General features: G+C 44.9%; 1 protein-coding gene across 9 annotated transcripts in view; it reads left to right on the top strand.

Moving 5' to 3' along the window:
- RET (ret proto-oncogene) overlaps nucleotides 1-15,241 on the top strand; it is a 154,536-nt gene that overhangs the window by 13,376 nt on the left and 125,919 nt on the right. For 5 of the 9 annotated variants that reach the window (XM_043518762.1, XM_038411500.2, XM_038411501.2 and 2 more), the window contains exons 1-2: nucleotides 11,770-11,986; nucleotides 12,090-12,827. The exons of 2 other annotated variants lie outside the window; for them this stretch is intronic. In XM_043518762.1, the coding sequence (XP_043374697.1) occupies nucleotides 12,782-12,827 (46 nt within the window). In that variant the 5' untranslated portion in view covers nucleotides 11,770-11,986; nucleotides 12,090-12,781. Of the gene's footprint in view, nucleotides 1-11,769; nucleotides 11,987-12,089; nucleotides 12,828-15,241 lie in introns of those variants that run through there. 2 more of the 9 variants (XM_043518764.1, XM_043518768.1) reach the window with 2 other exon arrangements.

Below are 15,241 nucleotides of genomic sequence, written 5' to 3' on the forward strand. Positions count from 1 at the left end.
ACTGAGGGCTTTCATGTGATGCTGCTGAAGTGCTGTTTTATTTATAATGCTAGATGCTGCTTGTAACATGAAGTTTTGGAACATCACACCATCAAGATAATACTTGTTTTGTCCCTAGCCTGATAAAATATTTGTGCTGCAACCTTTTGCCAAAACAAAGTTAAAAATACACGTGTGCCTCAAATGGTCCTTCATGGTTCTTAAATGTAGAACCCACAGTGGCATTCAGTGGAAGGTACACACGGACCTATTTGCTTTGGCTTCACACATTTATCAGTAGGTATTTTGTGTTAATATCTTTGGCGGCTTCTTAGACACGACTGTGACCCAAATAGTAATTCAAGGGCATAACTTTATTATGACACCTTTAAAAATGTTTAAGTGATGCTTACTTAGAAAGCTTTTGCACTTCTAAGGTCACTTTCTAACGTTACCACTGAGGAAGGCTGAGAGAGAATTCACAGAGCACCAAGTATTAGGCAGATTGGAGGACAAAACACAGGTCTGAAGAAGAGCTCTGTATAGCTTGAAAGCTTGTCTCTCTCACCCACAGAAGATATTACCTCACCTGTCTCTGCAACATCTGCTAGCAGAGTTAGCCTCACGCTGATCATGCAACAACTTACACATTGTGAATAGTCCCATTAACTTCAGTGGAATTACTAACAGTGCATAAAGTAAAGCATATGCATACGTCTTTGTACCATCAAGCCTTAGCTATATTTTTTTGATATATCTGGAGGTTGAGGGTTCAATCTCTGAGGATAACAAAAATTATAGTGGTTACTTTGTTCATTGCAGCTTTTTTCATGACATAATTGAATGACTATTTGAGTAATGGCCTCTAGGGATTACTTTCATTTTCTTGGTCTTATTACCAGACTCCTCCTTTGTGTCAGGCTTTTGACTCCACTCCATCCATTCCTCCCACAATCTCTGGTTTTGCTGTTATAAGACAAGACAAAGAGTCAAATGGAGCCAGAGGTGGTGCTGTTGTGCAGAAAACACCTTCTCTGTAAGTTCAGCCATTGCCGGCCATCCCCTCTTAAAACAAACACTCCTTTGAGACCGGTGTGAGTCCTGCTCTAAACCTGGTAAGTGTATTTGGAGAGGGGAGGTAATTCATAAGGAAATACTAGAATTAAACCAAATACAGGATACTCCTTTCCGCCTTTGCCTCTTTTGATGTCTGTGTATATGAGAAACAAAATACTTTCAGGTTTCAGAGTAGCAGCTGTGTTAGTCTGTATCCACAAAAAGAAAAGGAGGACTTGTGGCACCTTAGAGACTAACAAATTTATTTGAGCATAAGCTTTTGTGAGAGTGAACTGTAGCTCATGCAAGTTTATGCTCAAATAAATTTGTTCATCTCTAAGGTGCCACAAGTACTCCTTTTACTTTTTGAAAATACTTTCAGACATTTTGAAAACCGGGGGGTTGTGTTCTGAAAAGTAACTAACATTGGTACCAAAGGACTCAATATTCATCATATCTTACTATTCCTTTTGCTCAAAAAAAAAAAAGTTGTTCCAGCTGCTAGCCGTGCAAATTCAACTTAGGATGTGAACATTAAGTTGGATACTTTCCCCTACCCAAGTATTCTTTAGCATAAAATTAATAACTGCAATGTAATGTTCTCTTTAGATGTAATTCAGTAGAGTTTCCTAATCAATATAGCAGCCTCCATCTCCCATGGTAGGGTAGATGTGTTTCTTATAAATCACCTCAACACAGTGTGAAATTTAACTCCATTGATCACATTTAGCAAAGCACTGTTTCAGCAAAGCACTTAAGCGTGTACTTAAGACCCTTTATTTTGCTGAATAGGGAAGAATTTAAGCGTGTGTTTAAATGCTTCGCTGAATGTGAGCCTTTAGCCTAATTCTATGCCCTTTGAAATCAGTAGAAAGACTCCTACTTACTTTAATGGGAATTGGATCAGTGCCTTAGGCCCTGTTTACACTGGCAAGTTTGGGCACAGTAAAGCAGCTTTGAGCACTGTAACTCCTGAGGTGTACACACTGCCAAGCCACTTAGTGCGCAGAAACTGCGCAGATGCAGTGCTCTTAAAAAACCCATCTCGACGAGAGGTGTAGAGCTTTCTGCTCCGGGGCTACGGTGCTGCGGTGCCAGTGTAGACATCGTGGTGATTACAGCACTGCAATTAGCCTCCGGGAGGTGTCCCACAGTGCATGTTCTCACCTCTCTGGCCATCAGTTTCAACTCTACTGCCCTGCCTTCAGGTGACCAACCATCAGCCCCACTCCATAAATTCCTTTGGAAATTTGAAAGTCCCCTTCCTGTTTTCTCGGTGATGCATGCAGTGGTCTCAGCGCATCTTTCCAGGTGGCCATGCCTGCTCTATGCACCAGGCGATCCCCTATTTGGAGCAATGCCGAGCTGCTGGACCTCATCAGTATTTGGGGAGAGGAGGCAGTGCGCTCACAGCTGCACCTCTAGTCATCGGAATTTTGATACGTATGGACAGATTTCGAGATGCATGATAGAAAAGGGCCATGACCGGGACACATTGCAGTGCAGCATCAAAGTGAAGGAGCTGCAGAATACCTACCACAAGGCGCAGGAGGAAAACCGCCGCTCCGGTGCTGTGCCCATGAGCTGCTGGTTCTACAAAGAGATGGACGCGATACTCAGTGGTGACCCCACCTTCACCTGCCAAGTCCCCTGTGGATACTTCGTTGGCTTCATTGCCAGACAAGAGGGGGCTGAGCCAGGAGGAAGCAATCTTGGATGAAGAGGGGGAGGTGGAACCAGAGGCAGAGGATGACTCGGAGGCCAGAGATGCATGCAGTCAGGAGCTCTTTTCTATCCCGGAGGAGCCTAGCCAGTCACAGCAGGCGGAGATTGGCGAAGCGCAATCAGGAGAGGAGGCCCCTGGTAAGTGGATCTGATTTTGGAAATTGCTGAAGCAAATTGTTGGGGGTAGGAGAGTTGCAGAATGTGGGCTTGTCTCCCACCTCACGCCTAGTTTGAGTGGTGGAACAGGCTGTTGATACGCTCCCTCACTTCATGGGGCTCTCCATGAAACTCTCATAGAGATGCTGGAAATCCGCTCCCACAGGTTCCTCGGCAGAGCTGCTTATTGCCCCATTAACAGTAACTTTCCCACGCCACTGTGCCATCACGGTGTGGGGACAGGAGCATATCTGCAAACAGGCTAGCCCCACATAGGGGTCAGGGCGGAAGCCGCAGGCTTGGAGAAGACCCTCCCTTCATTCTCTGCTTACCCTCAGCAGTGAGAGATTTTCCAAAATGATCACCTCCTGTGGGAAATGTGGGGACAGGAATGATTATCAGTCCCCCTACAGTACTCGCTCTCCCCAAGTGCCCAAAAGCCACATACCCAGTGTACAGCAGAGTCAGGGAACAGTGATTTACCCTGCCCCTGCAGCTACTCACCATTTTGGGAGTCTTGTGGTTTGTGTGCTTGCCTGGGGTCAGCCAGTTAGTGTCAGGTGTGAGAGTACTGGCTGTGTTTTAAAGCACTGAAACAGTGTTGTCTGTGTTGCAAACAATACTGCTTCTGTAAAATGTTGCATTTAAACTTTACAGAGATGACCCTGGGAGAGCAGCCTCCTTTATTGGCAGCAGAACGGTTACGAAGAATTCGAAAGCTGCCAAGAACTAAGGAGGACTTTATGCACGAGGTTCTGATGCACTCCACCGACGAGAAAAAGGAATTGAAGGAGTGGCAGGACAGTGAGAAGAGGGAACGAAAGGAGAACGTGGCACAGCAGAAAAGCCATGGAGCAGCTCTTAAAAGTTATGGAGAGCCAAGAGGACATGCTCCAGGTGATACTAGCTCTTCAAACCGAGTAGCTCTGTGCCGACCCTCCCCTGAAGCCACTATTGCAAAACTCTTTCCCATGCGCCCCACACACACTGCCAACACACTCTTATCAACCTCCTGAAACAACTCTCTACCTGCAGCATTCCACTCCTCCCTTCTCACAGTCCAGCAGCATGGCCTCCCAATACTCACTGCACTCAACACCCATCCATCTGCAGTTTGGCCCTTCTGAAGTACATCACCCACTATATTGTACTCCAAAGGAGAAGGCTGGGTATGATCCCTGGACATACACAAATCTGTAGCTGCCCCAGAACCCTTCCTTCTCCTCCTCTTGAGACCTTTCATTCCCCCATCCCCTCCCTGCTGATGAATTTTTTCCTTTGACTCTCTCCTCTGGTTGTTGTCTTTCAATAAATGCTTTCAAACAAACAGAATTCTATCTTTATTCTATTAAGTGAAAGCAAAATGAGTACTGCAAAGCAAAATACATAGAGCTATGTTAAGGCCCCTTCTTGCATCATGTGCACCAGTCACCTCCTAGCATTACAAGCACTGCAATCCTGAGCATAGCAACAAATATTCGTGGCTTTCAGCTTCAAATTGCCGCTTCAAAGCATCCCTAATCCTTATGGCCCCGCACTGTGCCCCTCTAATAGCCCTGGTCTCTGGCTGTTCAAACTCAACCTCCAAGTGCTGAGTCCCTGTGGTCTACCCCTGAGTGGATACCTTCACAAATATTATGGAGTACACAGCTGTACGAATAGGAATATTATCATCGGCCATGTCCAGCTTCCCCTACAGGCATTGCCAGTGGGCTTTTAAATAGCTGAATGCACACTCCACTGTCATTCTGCACTTGCTCAGCCCGTTGTTGAACCGCTCCTTGCTGCTGTCAAGCTGACCCATTTACGGCTTCATGAACCATGGCATTAAGGGATAGGCTTGGTCTCCCAGTATCACAGTGGGCATTTCAACTTCCCCCATAGTGATGATCCTGGTCTGAGAAGAAAGTCCTTGCTTGCAGCTTCTTGAACAGGCTAGTGTTCCGAAAGATACGTACGTCATGCACTTTTCTGGACCAGCCTGCGTTAATGTCCATGGAACACCCATGGTGATCCACAAGTGCCTGGTGAACCATAGAGAAATACCCCTTGCGATTAATGTGCTAGGTGATCTGGTGCCAGAACCGGAATGTGCATGCCATCTGTTGCCCCTCCACAGTTAGCCAAGTCCATTTGTGCAAAGCCATCCACAATCTCTAACACATTGCCCAGAGTCACGGTCTTTCGGAGCAGGATGTGATTAATGGCCCTACATACTTGCATCAACACGAGTCCAACGGTGGATTTTCCCACTCCAAACTGGTTAGCGACTGATTGGTAGCAGTCTGGAGTAGCCAGCTTCCACAGTGCAATCGCTACATGCTTCTCCAACAGCAGGGCAGCTCTCATTCTCATGTGCTTGCGCTGCAGGGCTGGGGCGAGCTCATCACACGGTCTCATGAATGTGTCTTTCCTCATGCAAAAGTTCTGCGGCCACTGCTTGTCATCCCAGCTGTGCATCATGATGTGATCCACCACTCAGTGCTTGTTTTCCAAGCCCAAAAGCGAAGTTCCACAGTGGTCAGCACCTCCATGAATGCCACAAGAAATCTCGTGTCATAGCTACTACGCATAGAATCATAGAATCATAGAATCATAGAATATCAGGGTTGGAAGGGACCCCAGAAGGTCATCTAGTCCAACCCCCTGCTCAAAGCAGGACCAAGTCCCAGTTAAATCATCCCAGCTAGGGCTTTGTCAAGCCTGACCTTAAAAACCTCTAAGGAAGGAGATTCTACCACCTCCCTAGGTAACGCATTCCAGTGTTTCACCACCCTCTTAGTGAAAAAGTTTTTCCTAATATCCAATCTAAACCTCCCCCATTGCAACTTGAGACCATTACTCCTCGTTCTGTCATCTGCTACCATTGAGAACAGTCTAGAGCCATCCTCTTTGAAACCCCCTTTCAGGTAGTTGAAAGCAGCTATCAAATCCCCCCTCATTCTTCTCTTCTCCAGACTAAACAATCCCAGCTCCCTCAGCCTCTCCTCATAAGTCATGTGCTCTAGACCCCTAATCATTTTCGTTGCCCTTCGTTGTACTCTTTCCAATTTATCCACATCCTTCCTGTAGTGTGGGGCCCAAAACTGGACACAGTACTCCAGATGAGGCCTCACCAGTGTCGAATAGAGGGGAACGATCACGTCCCTCGATCTGCTCGCTATGCCCCTACTTATACAACCCAAAATGCCATTGGCCTTCTTGGCAACAAGGGCACACTGCTGACTCATATCCAGCTTCTCGTCCACTGTCACCCCTAGGTCCTTTTCCGCAGAACTGCTGCCGAGCCATTCGGTCCCTAGTCTGTAGCGGTGCATTGGATTCTTCCATCCTAAGTGCAGGACCCTGCATTTATCCTTATTGAACCTCATTAGATTTCTTTTGGCCCAATCCTCCAATTTGTCTAGGTCCTTCTGTATCCTATCCCTCCCCTCCAGCGTATCTACCACTCCTCCCAGTTTAGTATCATCCGCAAATTTGCTGAGAGTGCAATCCACACCATCCTCCAGATCATTTATGAAGATATTGAACAAAACGGGCCCCAGGACCGACCCCTGGGGCACTCCACTTGACACCGGCTGTCAACTAGACATGGAGCCATTGATCACTACCCGTTGAGCCCGACAATCTAGCCAGCTTTCTACCCACCTTATAGTGCATTCATCCAGCCCATACTTCCTTAACTTGCTGACAAGAATGCTGTGGGAGACCGTGTCAAAAGCTTTGCTAAAGTCAAGAAACAATACATCCACTGCTTTCCCTTCATCCACAGAACCAGTAATCTCATCATAAAAGGCGATTAGATTAGTCAGGCATGACCTTCCCTTGGTGAATCCATGCTGACTGTTCCTGATCACTTTCCTCTCCTCTAAGTGCTTCAGGATTGATTCTTTGAGGACCTGCTCCATGATTTTTCCAGGGACTGAGGTGAGGCTGACCGGCCTGTAGTTCCCAGGATCCTCCTTCTTCCCTTTTTTAAAGATGGGCACTACATTAGCCTTTTTCCAGTCATCCGGGACTTCCCCCGTTCGCCACGAGTTTTCAAAGATAATGGCCAAGGGCTCTGCATGGTGAGATCCATGTCACACTCCTTTTGCCTTTGTAGTTTAAGGACTAACTCCGCTGTCACTCGTGATGTGTTGGTCAGTGCAAACAGCATTCTGGTCAATAGCTCCGTATGCATTCCTGCAGCCAGAAAGAGAGGCAGGGCAGGGCACGCAATACACAAACCATTGAAAGATGGCACCAAATGCAGATGGAAGCACAGGGATTGCTGGGATGCGAAGCAATGCATCACGGGACATTGGGACAGGACCCAGGATGCCCCGTGACCCCTTCCACCTGCCCACAAGTCTTAGCAGCAAAAGAGAAAGAGGTGCTCTGTGGGACAGCTGCCCAGAGTGCACAGCTCCGAATAGCACCCTAAATGTGAACACGCTATTGTGCAGGCAGCTGACAGTGTGAACACACAACAGCGGTTTTCCTTTGGTGCTTTCTGAGTGGTGCTGTAACCGCCGGTGCTGTAACTTTGACAGTATAGACGTGCCCTTACTCTGCCGTACCTGAGAGCAGAATTTAGCCCAACGAGTTTGTCTGGAGGAAAAAGAATGCAGAAAATTACTATGAAAGGGTCCCTTGCCTTCCAACAACACAGAGTTAGGTGATGAATGTTTAGAGTTGAGATGAGGTTTTAGCCAGTTTCTGAAAGACTGACATCTTTCACTTATCATACTCACAATTGTACCTTGTGGAAAGTGCAAAATGTGATGGTTTGTTCGCTGTTCCCAGAGGACCAAGGGTGAGCCTTAATCCTTCTTGTTTTGGGATAACTTTTCTGGTTGGTGTGTTGCAATGCTGAGTAATAAAACGGGCTATGTGGCTTTTACAGAAAGTCCTTCTGATCACACAATAGTGCAAAACAATGTTTTTAGAGTTAAAAACTCATGAAACTTGCATGTGATAAACATCATTTGAAAATAATTATTGTTGGAACATATTGTTTCATTAAATACATTGTATCAGGTACACAGAAAAATGAGTCAGTCTCCTGTTTTAACTGCACCAGAATTGATTTAACCTACTCATAAAGGACTTGATGGTATTTCTATCTTAGATTGCAAAGGGTGGGGCATAAACCAGAAATTAGAGATGGGCAAAGCCTGTTAAGTCATTTAGCCCATATCCTTGTTAAAACAGATTTGACTGTTGAGTCAGTGTTCAGGATGAAATTTTAATCATTTAAAAATCTGGGAATTCAGAGAAAAGATTCTCACGGCAACCTTAACTCTTCCGTCTTGGGTGAATAACATGACAATTTACACAACTAGTTGTAATGCAGCCAGCTTTGAAATGGAGTCCGTATCTGGCACAGGAATGCATATTTGGCTGCAGTTGTTGAGATGCCAGGAGAAATTTGAAGGCATTGAAATTCTTCCAGGAAGTCACTTTGTGTCCTGGATGGGAATTGATATTTTTCAGTGCAGATGATATTGCCTTATTTTAGATGATATCAGAATTGATTTGTGTTAGTGTGAGCTTTTAAAAATATGATTTAAGGTAAAGCTCAGCTTAAGGTAAAATTATTTCTCCTCAAAGGATTGATTTAATACTAAACTGTTTGTTGTTTTCAATGCATCATGAGTATCCTTCCCTGACACTGTTTCCTACCTTCTGTCAGGCTCCTCTAAGGACTCAGTTCTTCATAGACTTATGCACATGAGTACTCGAGCTTAAATTTTGCTAGATTGACCCTTAGGTTTATAGCCTCATACTGTCCATCAAGTGACCTCTGTACTTCAAACTCAATTCATTTATCAAACTGGCTAGTGTTGATCTCCACTCCATTATTATCCATTTTTGAGCCTGGGTTTGTGCTGGTTTTTATCTCATGTCTGATTTACATGCCAATCCAGAAGTCCTACTTTCTACATGTACCACATATTTAAAAGAACGACTAGAAGTGCTTTCACTAATTTTATTGGAATCGTTTCTTCTATAAAGTCAGATTCTCTAGTCCTTGAATCCATATATGCAGGGATCAGGAGAAGATAAATTTCAGTTTAGACCATCTTTAAATTGATCTAAAATAGTTTTGCTAAACATAAAAATGGCACGACAAAATACTAAACCACTGTGTTTGGTCCCACTGAAAAGAGGGAATATTTCCTTTCCAGTGATGCAAAGATTCCATTGCTGGTTCTGCAGGGTTGTGAAGTATCAGCTGTTTAATCTTGCTGCAGGTCGAGGTTTGACTATTGCCCATCCTACACTTCACAACAATGCAACTGTGGAGGGAAAACTCCATATTTGAGAGAAAGGCAGAATATTTTTTTCAGGCACATTGAAATATTACTATTGCAAAGGCCTGGCAGATCAGATGAAAGCAACTTGGTCATGTTAAAACAAGTAGCCACTATTTTTTCCTTACCAAGTGAGATCAATGTGTAATAGTTCTGCACTCTTTGCCATTGTGTACCAGGATTCCATCGCTAAGTTCATTGTAATTGTTTATATGTAGGTGTGTATTGGAGTGGACTATCATGAATTTGTTGGTTCTGGAGTTTGTGTGTGTGTGTGTGGGGCGGGGAGGTTAAGTGAACTTTTCTTATCTTGCTTGTCACCATGAAAGGTTTTCCTCCTTTCCCCCTCCTGCTGCTGGTGATGGCTTATCTTAAGTGATCACTCTCCTTACAGTGTGTATGATAAACCCATTGTTTCATGTTCTCTGTGTGTGTAGATCAATCTCCCCTCTGTTTTTTCCACCGAATGCATCCGATGAAGTGAGCTGTAGCTCACGAAAGCTTATGCTCAAATAAATTGGTTAGTCTCTAAGGTGCCACAAGTACTCCTTTTCTTTTTTTTGCGAATGCAGACGAACACGGCTGCTACTCTGAAACCTTTTCTTATCTAGAGTGTGAAAGAGAAATCTTACTGACTGTTTAGTCATGGAGATGTTTGAAGTGTGGCTGGGCAAAGTTCCAGGTTGAATCAGTTATCGTTGGCCCCTCACACCAGTATTCTTGAAAAGGAACTACGTCCGTCCATCAGGTAATATTCTAGTTATCCCCCCCCCGCCCCGGATGAACTGAATGAACGGAGCGATATTAACACACCGTTTCTCATGAAGAATCGCGTGCGCAAAGGCAGCGGGTACTAGACAGCAGGTCACCAACGGATGCCTGTTTCTCATACCCGGGTTAACTATTGCAGAAGCCTGGCTAGCTAAAGCATTACTGGAGCAAATGCTGGCTTGCTGGTAGGACAGACAGTTCTGTAGTCGTCACCCCTGAGTCAGCAGCAGTGTCCCTGGGCATTGTTCTTGGCAAGCGATACGGTGCATGTTAGGTACGCAGCAGGTTAGGTAAATTTCCCAAGAGGGAATGGAGGGGCGGGGGAATCTCCGAGCCGTGCACTGAAGGGCACTGGATGCTGATGGTTAATAACAGTCCACTTAATAGCATTATGCTGCATTTACACCGCCCCCCGGGGTAAGATTCTGGTTAGAGACGTGGGTTTCTTCACCTTACGTCTCAGCTGCTGGGTGAAGCGTAATGCCCGCTCCCTGACTGATGTTGACTTGATGTTGGAAATGCCCCATTATTAAAGTAATCGACTTTGAATAACGCTTCATAGGTATCCGGGCATGAAATGGACAAGTGTATGCGCCGATCTCTTCCCCGCCCCAGTCCCCCAAACTGAGAGCAGAACTTACTGAAACTGTCACCCCCAGAAAGTCCTCCTTGCGTTGAGGGCGGAAATAGCGCGGCTGTTTGCAAATGGATTTCAGAGCCCCCTTGCCCGGGCAAGGTTGTTTTAAATTAAGCAGATGGCGTTTGCTGTCCCGCAAATCTGCCTAGATGACTGAGGGGCTGAAGCGGAAAGCTCCTGGCAGCCTGTCCCCGGTAAGGAGGGCTTGGACGAGGTGCCCCTTGTGCTGTCGGGCAGCAAACAGGAGCTCAGCTGTTCTGTGCGGCGTTTTGTTCGCAGTAGGCGAGCTGCCCAGCTGAGCGGGCTAATATGTTGCTAAAGGGTCTTCACTTGTGCTTGAAAAGTGGCTTTTCACCAACAAACAGGATGAGCGCCTTCTGGGTTACTTTGGTCGCTTGCCAGGTAGAGATCGCCTCTAACAGCATCCCCCTGTCATCAAGCAAAAATATCTCCTCTCCCAAGGATTAATTATTCAACACCGTTAATGTATTTGGGGGGTGGCTTCTTTTAATTCACTACCTTTTCATGACCTTCGAGTTGCTGGGGTGAATTGTTCCTCCTTTGTGTCTCACTACACCTGGCTGTAGCTCACGAAAGCTTATGCTCTAATAAATTGGTTAGTCTCCAAGGTGCCACAAGTCCTCCTTTTCTTTTTGCGAATACAGACTGACACAGCTGCTACTCTTACACCTGGTTAGTTTCTTTTGCTTTACCTACCTACCTTCCTTCGCGACCCCTGTTCTCTCCCCCTCCCCTTTCCCTGTCACCCCCTGCAGTTCCTTTCCTTTGTCATCTCTCTCCGCTGCCCTGCTTAGGGGGCGTCCAAACTCCCCCTGGGGCGGGTTAATCGTCACTCGCCATGCACTAGCGATCCCCTTTGAACCCTCCTTACTTACCTTGCCAGCTACCGGCTCCTCTCTTTCGATCCCTTTTCGTTTTCCTTCTATCTCTAAGAACATGCCCCCTCCCCTGCTTTTTTGCAAGACAGAGCCCCTGTCCCCTCTCCTCTGCCCAGAGGATGCTGTGGGTGGATCTGATGAAACAGTCTCTTCTTGAGCTCTCTCTTCCCCTGCAACCCCCCGTGTCGCTTTCACACTCCTCCCCGCCGGCTGCAATTTATTCATTGAGTGGGGAAGAGCAGACAGTCCATTTGCTGCCGGGGGCTGAGTGATTCACAGCTCTACCGCCAGGGGAAGAACCCCTGCCTGCACCAGCAGCCTCATTAGGAAATCTGCAGCTCCACCAACCACAAGGACCAAGCAGACCCTTTCTGCAACTTCCAGCTGCGAAATCCCGGCTCACCCAGCCCAGCCGACCCCAGGCTACAGCCCCTCCAGCACCGACTCGCCTACACGAGGCTGATGCATCCGATGAAGTGAGCTGTAGCTCAGGAAAGCTTAGGCGCAAATAAATTGGTTAGTCTCTAAGGTGCCACAGGTCCTCCTTTTCTTTTTGACGAGGCTGAGGGGCACGCAATACAACCCCAACCAGCCGGGCTCTGGCTAAGAAGAAAAGCCCCCTCCTGCCACTGGTGAAGACCCGGCAGCCGGCGAGAGTGTTCAGCATCGTGTTCTGCAGGACATCCCCTCCCGCTGCAAGTTTAGTGGCTCTCTAGGGGATCAATAGCCTGGACATCCAGAGGCAGCACAATCAGTGGCCGGTTCTCACCGTGTCCTCCTGGAGGAAGGAAACCTATCAGAGCCTGGTTCTTGCCCTCTCTTTGAGTCAGTGACCCAGGTCTTCATTGCAGCCCAAGGCACCACGAGACAGAGTTTGTCAATTCTCCCAGTCAGGGGAGAAGAGGCAACTCTGGCAGCAGGACTTTAAAATCTGCCCAGCATCTGGTTAAACAGAGCTGCCACCACCGGGAGGTTGAGAGAGAACAGCCCGGCACCGTCTGAGCAGGTTCACTGCAATCTCTCTCCCTCCCTTTCCCCAGCATCATTATATCACCGCTCTTAGCAGAGAGAGTGAGCGCAGAGCTGAGAAGCCCCAGACTATGGGTCAGCCCGACTGAGGAATTACGTGCTAAAAAGACTTTCTCAATTTACTGGAAAGCTTACTGTAATCATTTGAAAATAGCCTGGCCAGGAGTACTCTCAGCATCTAGACCCTGCGGGGGCGGGAGGGGGGAAATAGGATTATTGGAGGGGCAAAGATGCCTTTCACTGGGTGGATAGTAGGTTTTCTCCTCCTTTGTGAAGGTAAGTAGTTCTGAACTAAACCCTCCAGGAAGTTTGTGGTGATGGGTCATCAGGACTGCTGGTGGCTGATTAGAATAAAAAAACCTGCCCCCAAATACAAACAAGATAGAAATAAATTCTGATATATCTTTGCTCTACCTTTTGAGGCTCTAAAGCTAAGTCACAGCAGATGTGTTTCCTCGTTCTCTAAATTTATGATGTGAAAGATGAATATTAAAGTGTTTCTGTTTTAAGGTTCTGAAAGATTATTAATTCTGTCCCTCCTTCCCCCCCCCCCACAAGCTTTTTACATCATCAAATTAAATTGAGTTTGGGTTGATAAATGAAAAGGAGAAAGATGAAAAGTCATTGGCTCATAACGTAGCTGATGCTTTCACAGCTGTTAAGTTTCTAAGGCAAACAGAAAATCCATTATAGCTCTTTCCCATCCATATGGTTGTGTTTGCCAAAGTGTTTCTGATGTTTACTTGATTTAAATCAAAGTTGTTGTTTTGTAAAGAACTCCTTCAGTGTTCTCAGGGGCCCAGGTTACAGTTGAACACATTCGCCAAAAAACCACCTTTTTTTAAAAAAAATCGATCACTGGTTGATTTAAAGGAGAACAGAGTGAGGTGTTATGTTTTGCTGGTTGTGATTTCCATCAAATGTATCGCTTATTCCTTCTCATTATTGCTGCCAAGCTAAATGTAATAATTATGATAAATTCATTCTTAGCATCTTAAATTGTTCTCAGAGACTTTAAAGGCTGCATCTCTGTTAACACAAAGACCCCTTGACCCTGTTCCCTGCCCTTTTGATCTTCCTACATTATTGTAAACAGCCACATGTCTTCAGATTTTTCCAATAGTTTTGCTAGTACCTAAAAAGTAAGATCTCTGAGGGAAAAAATGGGTGGAATGTGTTCATTGAGAGTCCAAAACCTCATGTAGCTTTTAATTTTGCAATGGCTTGCACCTCATAGATAATTGTACTGTAAAAAAAAGATTTAGACATAGCTGTATTTTAAATCTATGATATCTTTCTTTTTTTTCTTTTTACTTTTTTTTTAGTCCTGGCTAATCAATTTTCTTTACACTTGTGGTAAAGTTAGTAATATTCTAAACTGTGTCATCTTTGTCTTGATGGTATTTCCCATGTACGTGCTTTGGGTAATAGATTGTATAGTTCAGATATTCATTTGAAAGTGTTTTTTATTGATCCTTATCCTAGTTGAATGAATAAACTTGCTGTCATTAATGTGGTGGTGGACCAAACTATGATGACGTATAGCAAATGTTTGTGAAGTTTTGTATTCAAAATTTTTTTTCCTAATTTTTCTGTCCAATAAGATTGCTATTCGATTTGACTTCTATTTCTGTGACTTCATGTATTTTACTCTTGCCTTCAATTTTTTCCAAATATGTGTGTTAAAACCATTTCCTCTTTAAAAATCAAATCACCAGTGGAGGTTTTTTAAAAGTAAATCCATAAATAACTAATTTCTGGATTCATCTATAGCATGGGTGTAAGTGATCTGACTCTTTTATGTTGGCCTATTTGAATAAAATAGACTGCTAGTTACCACCTGTATGCTAAGCTATGTTAAGCTTTCTCTTAGTCAGGTTTGTTATTGCAAACATTAACATTTGTTTTTGCCCTCTGTTTTGACTGATGTTCTTTGTTCCTTCATAAATACCCCAGAAAAGTTTGGGTGACTGATGTATTTTGAAGACTCTTGTTCAGAAAAACTGTCAGTGTGATTTAGGGTAATTATATTCATTGTGACTTCAAGAAGTCTAGCATATTAGCAGTGTGAAATGGGTGTCTATAGCTGGAGAGAAAGCACTGTTTCACGTTGTACAGCAGTGTGACACCAACTCCTATTTATGTCACTTTAAGCTGAGTTCATAGTGATAAACAGTTACGTCTTGGATGTACAAACAAATTTCTCATAAGTAACACAGGGAGCCTCAACCCATTTAGAAGTTGAAATGCCCCTACCATGATGCTGTGTAAATTTTACGTGTGCTGGGGGGGCAGGAGCAGAAAACTAGTTAATTTGTCTCAGATTCTGTTGCAAAAGAGAAGCACAGGCACTATTCTACAGTAAAGTGTTATATTTTTATTGTGGGTTGTGAAGAAACCACAGCTCCTATTACCCATGTAAAAACTCAAGGTTAGCAACACAAAGAAATAAGCTTACACTCAGATCCTCTTAATGCATGTTTGATTTATCCACAGCTGCGAGTGTCTGAAAACTTAAATTTGTAGATGTTCAGTGAACACAGGTACACACTTGAATTGTTAACCCAAAGATTTCTCTAATTTGAATAAGAATGTTTTTGTCAAGTGACTTGGGTTAACTAGTCTGGTGAGTATCCTGCTAGCAGAAAAGATTAGGATTGGTTTCCCTGTGTTGCTAGGTTCGGAAGAGT

Source organism: Dermochelys coriacea, chromosome 7, assembly GCF_009764565.3.
Source record: "Dermochelys coriacea isolate rDerCor1 chromosome 7, rDerCor1.pri.v4, whole genome shotgun sequence".
NCBI classification, from domain to species: Eukaryota; Metazoa; Chordata; order Testudines; family Dermochelyidae; genus Dermochelys; species Dermochelys coriacea.